Source organism: Ursus arctos, unplaced genomic scaffold (genome assembly GCF_023065955.2).
Source record: "Ursus arctos isolate Adak ecotype North America unplaced genomic scaffold, UrsArc2.0 scaffold_31, whole genome shotgun sequence".
Classification (NCBI taxonomy): Eukaryota; Metazoa; Chordata; class Mammalia; order Carnivora; family Ursidae; genus Ursus; species Ursus arctos.
In genome coordinates, this window is record NW_026622997.1 from 674,429 (window position 1) to 685,962 (window position 11,534).

The 11,534-nt window shown below is 41.0% G+C and overlaps 1 protein-coding gene across 1 annotated transcript; it reads left to right on the forward strand.

Moving 5' to 3' along the window:
• The first annotated feature begins 1,461 nt into the window (after positions 1–1,461).
• LOC125283545 (olfactory receptor 2W1-like) lies at positions 1,462–5,816 on the forward strand. Its single transcript, XM_057304860.1, has one exon. It carries the CDS (start codon positions 4,872–4,874, stop codon positions 5,814–5,816), a length of 945 nt encoding a protein of 314 aa, XP_057160843.1. The 5' UTR covers positions 1,462–4,871.
• The last annotated feature ends 5,718 nt before the right edge of the window (positions 5,817–11,534 follow it).

Below are 11,534 nucleotides of genomic sequence, written 5' to 3' on the forward strand. Positions count from 1 at the left end.
GGTCTAGAATAGCCAAACTATGGAAAGAACTGAGATGTCCTTCAACAGATGAATGGATAAAGAAGATGTGGTCCATATATACAATGGAATATTACTCAGCCATCAGAAAGGACGAGTCCCCACCATTTGCATCGACATGGATAGGACTGGAGGGGATTGTGCTAAGTGAAATAAGTTAATCAGAGAAAGACAATTATCATATGGTTTCACTCATATGTGGAACATAAGGAATATCACAGATGACAACAGGGGAATGAGGGAAAACTGAATGGGAGAAATCATGAAAGACTCTAGACTCAGGGAAACAAACAGAGGGTTACAGAAGGGAGGGCAGGGGTAACCAAGTGATGGGTATTAAGAAGGGCACATGTTGTGATGAGCACTGGGTGTTATACACAACCAATGAATTGCTGAACACTACGACAAAAACTAATGATGTACTATATGCTGGCTAACTGAACATAATTTTTTTTATTAAAAAAAAAGAATCACAGTAGGCCCAGCAAGGGATAGGAGTGATGTGGAGTAGGAGGGATATGGAAATATATATGTGGTAGCACATTTTAAGTATATGAACTGTGCCTGACACACTGTAGGCATTTGTTGAATGAATAAATAAATGAGTGAATAAAAAATAATTAATAAATCAAATATTTTTTTTCCTGCAAACAGAAAACCTAATAATTGCCTATACTTCTCCAAATTGACTGATATCTTACACATTTAAAAAAACAAAGACCAATTAAACATGTTAATTTTTATATACATGGTTTGCACTATATTTTCAATATTCAATAGTAAATTTCATACATAATAAATTCATCTCTGAAATTAATTTCCATAGAGGATATCTAAAAAGAAAAAAAGACAAGGTGAAACCCATGTGTTAAGGGAAGAGTTCCTAAAATAGTTGTTTGGCTAAGCCTCTGACCACAGTCTAAGATCTGTTAATCACCTCTGTGGGACACTAGTCCCCAGGGTCTACACCAAGTTAACACACTATCCTTTAAAGTCCTACCTAAACACTTCTTAGGGCACAAATAGACCAGCTGAAGTCTCTCCTGGTTTAATTGGGCAGAGAACTACCTACAAATGTATCCAACAGGAGTGCACGTGAAAAGACTACAAATATCCCACCAAAAATACATTAACAAATCAAATTCACCAACATTTCCACAAGTTCCACATCTAGATTTTCTCCAGCATCCCCATTAAATAGAGACTTTACTGAATCCTAGTTCAGCTGTTGCATTTCAGTGCAAATATGATTGTGGTTTTGGCATAAGAAACTGGTGGCCAATCAGTATTTCATGGACTCACTAACTTGTCAAACAAGAATCCTTCTGATTACCCGTGAAATGAAGGCTCGTCATCGTGGGAACATGGGCACCTTTGGACTATGTAAGAACACAACAGCTGTGAATTCTTCCCTCCTGAAACGTAAATATGTTCTAATTTTCTTTTTTCTTTCTGGTTTTATTTTTATTTATTTAAATTCAATTCACCAATATATAGTACATCATTAGTTTTTTATATAATGTTCAATGATCCATTAGTTGAGTATAACACCCAGTGCTCATCACATCACGTGCCATCTTTAATGCCCATCTTTTTTATTTTTTTCCTTTTTTTATTAAAATTCAATTAGCCAACATATAATTTTCTTTCTAGTTTTCTCTCCACATCATTCTATACATAGAAGTTATGTTTAAATATATTTGCTTCTATTCTCTTACATTTCACTGAATAAAGTAACATGCAAACTTATGCTATACTACTAGAAACTGAAGTTCATACTGTGAAAAATGAAAACCTGTTTCAGTGAAAACACTGATACCTCTTTCTTAACATCTGTTACTTCTGCTTGTACTCTCTCATTTTTATATCACATCCACTCTTAAATTAAAATTACAATAATAGCTAAAATTTGAGATCTAAAGCTTAAACCCATACGGAAAATGTTTACAAGCATAAAATGAAAAGTCCTATATTTGGACTCACAACATAAAATTACAAAGTGTAATTTCAGGCTTCACACTTCCAATAAGGATACCTGGGTTCTTAAGAGACCAAAGCTGACACTGAGCTGGTAATGTATTTCACCTGCTAAACCTAGCTAACATCTATTTTAGGAACTGCATGTGCATCATGGATGCTCACAGCCTTCTCCAGTGGAATAGCACACCTGCAGTACTGTGTTGATCTCTCAACTCACTAATGGAAGGCATTCAATAAACCATGGTGAGTCCATGGATAGAAACCAGAAAAGCATGGTAATTAAACATCATACAGTGTTAGGAAGAGCTGACAACTACCAAGCACTTATTATGGGAACATAAAGCTAAGGGTATCTTTGATAATAGCTTCTAATATTGAAGGAAACTCAAAACACATATAAAAAATTTTAATGAGCCAAACTTAACAATATTGTCTAGAGATGCACATTTGGGTAACCAAGCTATTAATACAAGGAGGTGATTATTATACATGAGGATAGTGGATACTCTGAGGGACAGGGATGGGTAACAATCAGGACAAGTCACAAAGAGAAGCTCTCAGCGTGCTTTGCAAGTTCTATTTCTTGACCTGCATTTTAGTTACAAGAATATTCACCTTAACTCATCGAGCTTTTGCTTTTTCTGTATCTGTGTTTTATTATAAAATAATACTGTCTTTATAATGAAGCCATGTTGAATTGACTTAGTCCATGTTATTTCCAGAATAAAAAGAGCCAATGCTCTGTTAAAGAGGCATCTCTCACTCCCATAAGGAGCCAGAGGCACAGATGAAAGGACAGCTATGAAGCTCTGAAAACAGGAGTCGTGTGAATATTCTCTGGAAGACCTCCTTCAGGGGCAGAAGCCTGGATGGTGCTTTCTGAGTCTATTTCAACTCTAAAATTCTATGGCCTTTTAATTCCCAACACTATCCCAACCTTACGTGGTCAAAGAATACTGAGTGCATTTTGTAATCAACCATGTTGGGAGCTAAGTCCTCTGTCCTCTCCTGCCTCTGGATTTATCGGTTCAGTATGTACATCTTGCTTGTGGGCCCTTTTGTGTACATGAGTGTCTGTGCATTTAAAAGTTATGCAAATATAAAATTGTAAGCATTCCAGTTTAGTTCTAGACCATCATAAAATCACCAGTGTGAAAAATGAAGACGGGAAGGAGTGAGTAGAATAATAATGTGTGGGTAGGTGAATACAATTTTTAATTCTGAGAATTAATATGAGCCAAGCACAGTTCCTAGTGTTTTCACAAATACTAACCCTCACCACCTCCCTTTGAGGAATACTATTATCTTCAGTGAACATACAGAAAACCTGGTGTACAAACAGGTTACATAACTGCCCAAGGACACATTACCTCCAAGTAGTGAAGCTGGGGTTGGACACCAAGCTCTGAGTCCAGAATCTGTGCACTTAAGCACTATGCTCGACTTAGCTGACCTCCGACCACATAAAAACTTCACATCATTAATTAAATTAAATTCCCATGTTGTATTGAGACAAACTATATCGCAAGCTCTTACTACTTGGGAGTAAGAGTTCCTTCTCCATGATTGTAATATTTTCATGTTATAATTGAACTTCTTATAACCATGATATACTGCAGGTAATTTAACTTATTTAACTGTAACTACAGAATATAAATTTATTATTCCTTGACTCCAAATGCTCTATGAATATAAAGTACCCTAGGTCTGAAGTTCATGGTCAGAAATTATATGAATAAAAAATTATAAACAAAAACTAAAAAATATTTATAAATTAATTCAGTCATTAACCATTCCATCTATTTAATGATATGCTAAAGTATTCACAATAGGGAAATATATATATTTTATCCCCTTTCTGTATTCTTTTAGAATTGAAATGGGGTTTTCCCTATAGAATTCCGAAGCAACCAGAGGATTGCCTCATGTAGTTGGTAAATTCCATGCAGAAAAACAACTCACTGACCTTAATGAGCTGCTTTCTGCTCCAGTTAACTCCACTGCTACTTTTGCTGGATGTCGAGGCGAGTACGAGCTAACACAGGTGGTGGCTGTGTGTTTGTGGTAACCAGAGGCTGCTGGAATTGAAAGTTCAACTTTTTACTCTGTGACAAGTCACTAAGGCTATTTAAATGGTGTAATGGCAGTCATGAAAGATATTCAAACAAACACACGCTCTCTGTATGTAGAAATCAAGGTTAATAATAAAGACAATTTTTTCCTGGCAACGAAAATGTATGCACAAACAGGGCACTATAAGAGAACACCAAAACTGATGCGGGAACAGCAGTGTCTGCAAAGTTTGGGTAGGAGGTGAAACACGAGGAGGAGGCTGGTGGTGATGTGATGATAATGGCTGGAATGCACACACTTGGTAATGAATATGGAAAGTGATCTTGCCACAAAATGGTGGAGGATATCCCAACAAAATGGGTAATTAGCTTTTTATCTCAAACTCCACTCTTATGACAAGGAAAAAATTTGTCCTGATCAGTGATCCTTATGTCAAAATTTCAAAAAAGAACATTCGTCAAAATATATCCCACTCTTCAATTATATCATTAACGTGGATTTCTTACCTAACCAAAACACACAGAACCATAGGTGTCATGGCATATTAAGTTCCTTCAATGACTTACAATTCAGTGTGATTGGGTTTGCCATGTTATTGTTAAAACCACTCTAGTTATGAGTGAACACAGAGAGGTTTGGGGCACTGAACACAGGAAGAGTGTTAACAGAGGTGTTCAAAATGACAGAAAACACATGAATAAGTGAATTTGGGATACTCATGGCAAAGAACAGAGATTTTTATTTCTACCTGATGCTATTTTGATTACCGTGATTTGTCTCCTAGACTTTCCTAAGGAGCCATGGACACAAACAATGGAAGTTCCACTACGGATTTCATCCTGCTGGGGTTTTCTGATCGACCCCAACTGGAACGCATCATCTCTGGGCTTGTCTTCATCTTCTACATTGTGACTCTGGTAGGAAACACAACCATCATTCTTGTATCTTACCTAGACGCCCAGCTCCACACTCCCATGTATTTCTTCTTATCCAATTTGTCTTTTTTGGATCTCTGCTATGCAACTAGCATTATCCCCCAGATGCTGGTGAATCTATGGGGTCCAACAAGGTCTATTACCTATGGAGGATGTGTGCTCCAATTCTTCTTTGCCCTTGACCTGGGAGCCGCTGAATGTCTTCTCTTGGCTGTGATGGCCTATGACCGCTATGCTGCTGTCTGTCAACCTCTTCACTACACAGTGATAATGCACCCTCAGCTTTGCCAGAAGATGGTGCTCACCGCCTGGCTGGGTGGCCTTGGCAGTGCCTTAATTCTTTGCTCCCTGACTTTGAAGTTACCAAGATGTGGGCACCGGGAAATGGATACCTTCTACTGTGAGATGCCAGCATTGATCAAGATGGCTTGTGTCTACTCAAAAGTAATGGAGATCGTTGTCTTTGCTCTTGGAGTGGTATTTCTTCTAGCACCTATATCACTAATTCTCATCTCATACGGATTTATCACTCAAGCTGTCGTGAGGATCAAGTCAGAGGCCAGGTGGCGTAAGGTCCTTAATACATGTGGTTCCCACCTCACAGTAGTAACTCTGTTTTATGGAACAGCCATTTACATGTACATGAAGCCACAGAATAGCACATCCCAAGATGAGGGGAAGTTCCTTTCTCTCTTTTACACGATCATCACACCCACCCTTAACCCTCTGATCTACACTTTAAGAAACAAAGATGTGAAGAACGCAGTAAAGAGAATAATGTGTGTAGGAAAATGGTCAGCCAAGTCATGAGTTAGATGGAAGACAGCTAGGAAATATTGACCTTTACCAACAGAAGATGAACTGATTCATTTATGTGAAGAGCATTTAACTGGTGTTCACCACGTACCAAGATTTGCTGTAGGTACTGACTTTGTAAATAAGTAGGAAGTAGACGGAAATTACAAGCAGAAAGAGATACAGGCACATAAACTTCAATTCATACACTTAGAAAGCTTCAAGACCAAACAGGGGCTATAGACAAGTAAACATAAAGTTATGAAATGTGGTTAAGTACGGAAAGGGAGATATGTACAAAGCATTAAAATATTTCACAGGGAAATTTAGTTATGTAGGATTACACCAGATTCTGATTTCTGCCTCAAGTTTTAACTGGGCACAGGGTCCCATGCTGCATATCACATTTCTGAGCCTGGCCTCCACCAACACAATGTCAGGGAAGCAATGCATGCAACTCCAGAGTTATCATCTCAAACATGAAGCCTTTGTTCACACCCTTCTCCATCCACTTCCTCTTGGCTGGAATGTGACTGCGGAGGGTACCTAGCTTTACCAAACCCTATGAGGGAACCGAACAGACCCACCCCTGCAGCAGAGCAATGCCTCCACACTATTACAGGAGGAAAAGCTAACCATTTAAAATTAATTAAGCCACTCTACTTTGGGGTCTCTCTGTTAGAGGAGCTTAACTTCTACCCTCCATGGCCTGATAAGGACTTCGGGCGTTTCCTGGAAGGTAGTGTGGTCCTTCAATCAGCAGCAACAGCATCACCTGGTGCCTTATCAGAAATGCACACTCTTGGGCCCACCTCAGACCTACTGACCAACCATCTGAGCAGGGACTCAGCAACTGATGTTTCTTAACAAGCACTACAGGTAATCAGGCTGAAGTTTGAGAACCACTGTTACAGAGAAGTGGGAGATGCTGAGTCTCTAAACAGAAAAATGACATGGTTTTATGGATCTTAATTAATTTCCTTCCTACACACCTATGAAAGGAGGTGGGTAACAGTTTCTTAAGTCTCTTAAATAAAAGAAATGGTGGAAATGAATTCAATATAAAAGGTCATTTGTTATTTAATACTATCTTCTGGCTGTTTGGGATACTTTTAATTCTTTATTTAAATTCAATTTAGTTAACATACACTGTATTATTATTAGCTTCAGAGGTAGGATTTAGTGATTCAACAGTTCCATATAACACCCAGTGCTCATTACATCAAGTGCCCTCCTCCTAGTTCTTCAATTTTATAATGTTCTTTCTTTCATGAATTATGGTGTTAGTAATGGTAATTTCTGAAAGGGGCTTGATGCTCTTAGTTGACAAAACAAAAATTTGGCAACCTTAGGTTTGTTCCTGAATACAGGAGCAACAAATTCAGTCTTTTAACATTTAGGACATTTGCAACACCTGAAACCTAAGAGAAGGGAAAGACACTATAGGTTTTCTTTCACCAGCATAATATTATAGAATCCTTTCAAGTGTGTATTTGGACATGAGAAAAACAGGAGAAATAAAAGAAAAAGTTTCTCATTATCTCATAACCTGGAAATAATGACTGTTAACATTTTAGTTGATTTCCTTTTAAATTATTCCCTTCCACACTAAAGTTTGGGTCACACTGACTAGCTGATTTATTTCTCCCAATGTATTGAATACATTCACATCAGATAAATCACTCCCAAGGGAGAAAAACTTCGCCCCTAGAGGAGCGGAAAAAATCTCAGCTAGTACAGTGACTGGTGCCCCTCCAAAGGCCACTGTACATGAACAGACTCCCCATATAACTGTGATGTGAAAGTGTCACTGGGAGGAAGATGCTGACAGTGACAACAAGATTGGAAAAACAATGTCTCCGTGTTATAGCACATGCTTGTCCCGGTCTGCACAGATGACTGAGATCTCCCCTGAGCCAAACCAATTCACGAGGAAACATACCCAGGCTCTAGCACCTGAGGAAGGCATGAACGGTCTTCTAGGTTGGTGACTGACAGCTTGGACCCAAGGATGGCCTCAGTTAATCAGGGTCAAATGCTGGAGATTTCTTAGAATACCATAAAAAAGTTTGGTAACAAATGTACTCTCAGGAATTTGGAGAAAAAGACATTTCTCTCTTTCCTGGTTGCATTAGTCTACTGCTACATAAATATTTTTTAAAGAAACAAACAGGACCACTAGAAATGACAGACATAGGCTGAAAATCACTTACCCAGAATTCTGGATCTAAAAATGTTAATAACTCTGTTGGCAGCAAAGCTGTCCTAAATGGACGTGAGGCTGTTTCCGCTCTCTGCTTTCAGTTCTTTAATTTAAAAAAAAAAAAAAAAGGCAAATTTGTGTTAAAAGAAAAGAATTCCTCTGTAAGAGAGAATAATATTAGCTATTTGTCATTTGTCAGCAACAGTAGCCACTTTTTTAGGGAGGACACTCACTACCGCCATACCTTATAAAACCATACATTTTCTTAGGAGGTGAGGATTCAAGAGCAATTAGACTCTTTTAGGATGCAGTGGTGCCATCAAAGGAAATATGCTAAAGAATAACTTAGCTTTCAGCTATTTTTATCAATTATAAGTGCACCTTTATAATGGCCACATGAAAATGATGGGTCATGTTTCACGTTCTTGTCAATGAAAATATCAAAAGAAAAGTTTCTGTCCCTTGTATCATTGTATCTTGCTGATAAGAAAAGTTCCATGAACTCAGAGTACAAACATGGCCTCTTGTTTTACTTTATTATCATTATTTTCCAATTCATGCACCAGCCCCCAGTTGCAGTACATCCACTGTCTTCATTTTGGGCTCCCCATCCCATGAATGATCTCCGAATAGCAAATTCCAAAATTAAGTGCCTATCAGGGAGCATGCCAACCAGTAAATCCCCTGTATTAAGCGCCCTACTGCCATTTCTGCTCAGTGCCACAGGTGCCATGGTTGTATTAGCGGATGATGCCACAGGTGCCACGGGCACTGCTGGGCGGGTGATGGTACTGCAAGCATAGGGCCTGACCGTCTGTGTCATAATGAGGTCTCTGCTTCGGTGCGTGTCCTACAGAGGCACGCTCCCCTCTCTGCCTTTTCCTGACAGATAGGTTGCTGTGAGCCCTGCACTCAGTCTCCGAATTGGTTGATACCACAATATTTTTTTCTTTTAAGATTTTAGTTAGTTAGTTGAGAGAGAAAGGAGAGAGAAAGTGCGCATGAATGCGGGGAGGGGCAGAGGGCAGGGAGAAGCAGACTCCCCACCCAGCAGGGAGCCTGACATGGGGCTTGATCCCAGGACCCTGAGATCATGACGTGAGCTGAAGTCAGACACTTAACTGACTGAGCCACCCAGGCACCCCAATACCACAACGTTTAGAGGCCTATGTGGTAAGCCGACAGCTAACATCACATTCGCTGGCGGTTGTCCCTCCTCACCACCTCAATTCAGCACAGTACGAAAAGTCCTAGCCAGAGCAACTGGGCAAGAGAAAGAAATGAAGGCACTGAAATCAAAAGGAAGACATAAAAAATGTCTGTATATGCAGATGACATGATATCATATGTAGAAAACCCTAAGGAGGGAGGAGACCAGATGGCAGAGGACTAGGATGACCCTAGGCCTTCTTTTCCCTTGAGCACAGCTAGATAAATATCAAATCCATTGGAATAACCAAGAAATCTATCTGATGGGGGCGCCTGGGTGGCGCAGTTGTTAAGCGTCTGCCTTCGGCTCAGGGCATGATCCTGGCGTTCTGGGATCAAGCCCCGCATCGGGCTCCTCCGCTGGGAGCCTGCTTCTTCCTCTCCCACTCCCCCTGCTTGTGTTTCCTCTCTCGCTGGCTGTCTCTCTCTGTCAAATAAATAAATAAAATATTTAAAAAAAAAAAAAAAAGAAATCTATCTGATGACTGACAGAACAAACTGCACAACTGCAGGGGGAGAAGAGGCCAGATCATAGAAGGTAGGAGGTGTGGAGACAAGATTCGGGTGAGAAATGGATAGTGGGTACCGTGAGGGGAAGGAGCTCCGGTCACAGAGAGAGGTGAGAGAGAGAGAGACCGCACAAGTAAAACACTTCCCCCAAAGCCACTGACTGAGAAAACAAGAAGGGCTGATTTTTGTGAGTTTTTACAACAAGTGGGGCTGAAAGTCTGGAGTTTTAGAGGTCTGTGGCCTGGCTGGTGTGGAGCCCTGAGGGTGCCGAAGTGCTCCTGTGGAGGGCAGATAGCCGTGGATCAGTGCACGTGACCTGAGGATCCCCTGTGACAAACTGGGAGAGACAGTACCCCCTCCTTCAAGTGCATCTGGAAGACGTGGCAATGCCTCACCAAGGACAAAACAGGTGGTGGGTGCCATCACCACCACCCCCCCCGCCAGGCATAAGCACGAAGACACCTGCTGACGGTGGCAAGCCTGGACACTGGCTCTTTGCTGGGCTTTACTCCACGCTCCAAATACCTGCACTTTGGTGCAAATGCCCTTCTGGGACAAACATGCATCAGTTCCAGAGCAGTGAGACCCACCCCCCAGAGGACAAGCATGGGACCAGGCATGCCAGATCCCTGAAGTTTGGAGATTTAAAACTCAGCCAGCCTGCCTGAGATAGAAGTCAAGGGCACTATGCTGCCAGGCAGGCAGATGGCCAGGACACAGGCAGAGTGAATGTAAGGATCTGAGGGACGCCTGGGACACAAAGGGGGAAAATGCTCACTCCTTGGGAGGGTTTCCCAGATGCTGGTGTGCGTGAAATCACCTCTCCAGGACAAGGGAAGGGGCTGACGCAATTTCTCTGCCCTGCCCCTCAGCATAAACTAAGTTCAGTAAGCAGCCAGCAGCACGGCACCATGAGTGGTGGCCTAAACCACTTCAACCAAACTCAGACACTCTGAACTCTGCAGGTGCTGCTTTTCTCAGGCAAGTGTGCCTGAGAACCAGAGCAGTGAGCCACTTTCCCAGGATTCTAGCACAAACCCCATGCATGCACCACTTCTACTGACTGGAGCTCTGCAAAGCTTCAGCTCTAGTGGAAACAGTACCAGATCTCTTTCAACAAGCAGACCAGAGCATACATAGTTAAAACTCGCCACACTCTGGCCAAGGTCCAAACACTCCCCACTGCAGGCAAGGAGAAACTCTGCAGTCAACTGAGCTGAGGGAAAGAACAGCCAAAACACAGCAGCAGAGTGCACGCAGCACACACCAGACACACTTCCTGAAGCACCAGACCGTGGACAGTACATGATCTCTTCTTATAAAGCCATTACTGCCAGAAGCAGGAAACATAACAGGCTTTCCTAACACAGAGAAGAAGACAGAGAACTAGACAAAATGCCAACACAGAGCAATTCATCCCAAAGGAAAGAACAAGAAAAGGCCACAGCCAGGGATCTAACAGATATAAGTAAGATGCCTGATCCAGAATTTAAAGCAACAATCATAAGGATACGAGCTGGGCTTGAGAAAAGCATAGGAGACATCAGGGAGGCCCTTATCACAGAGATAAAAGACATAAAAACTAGTCAGGCCAAAGGAAAAGGAAAAATGCTGTAACTCAGACTTGGAACCAACTGGATGTAATGACCACAAGGATGGAAGAAGGACAGGAATGAGTAAGAGATATTAAGATAAAATTATGGAAAATAATGAAGCTAAAAAGAAAGGGAAGAAAGTATTAGATTGCGAATGTAAACTTAGGAGAGTCAGTGATTCCATAAACCAAAATAACATTCTTATCACAGGAGTTC

What these genes read in the sequence shown, in the direction of transcription:
- LOC125283545 (XM_057304860.1), top strand. Translation starts at nt 4,872, where the DNA reads ATGGACACAAACAATGGAAGTTCCACTACGGATTTCATCCTGCTGGGG.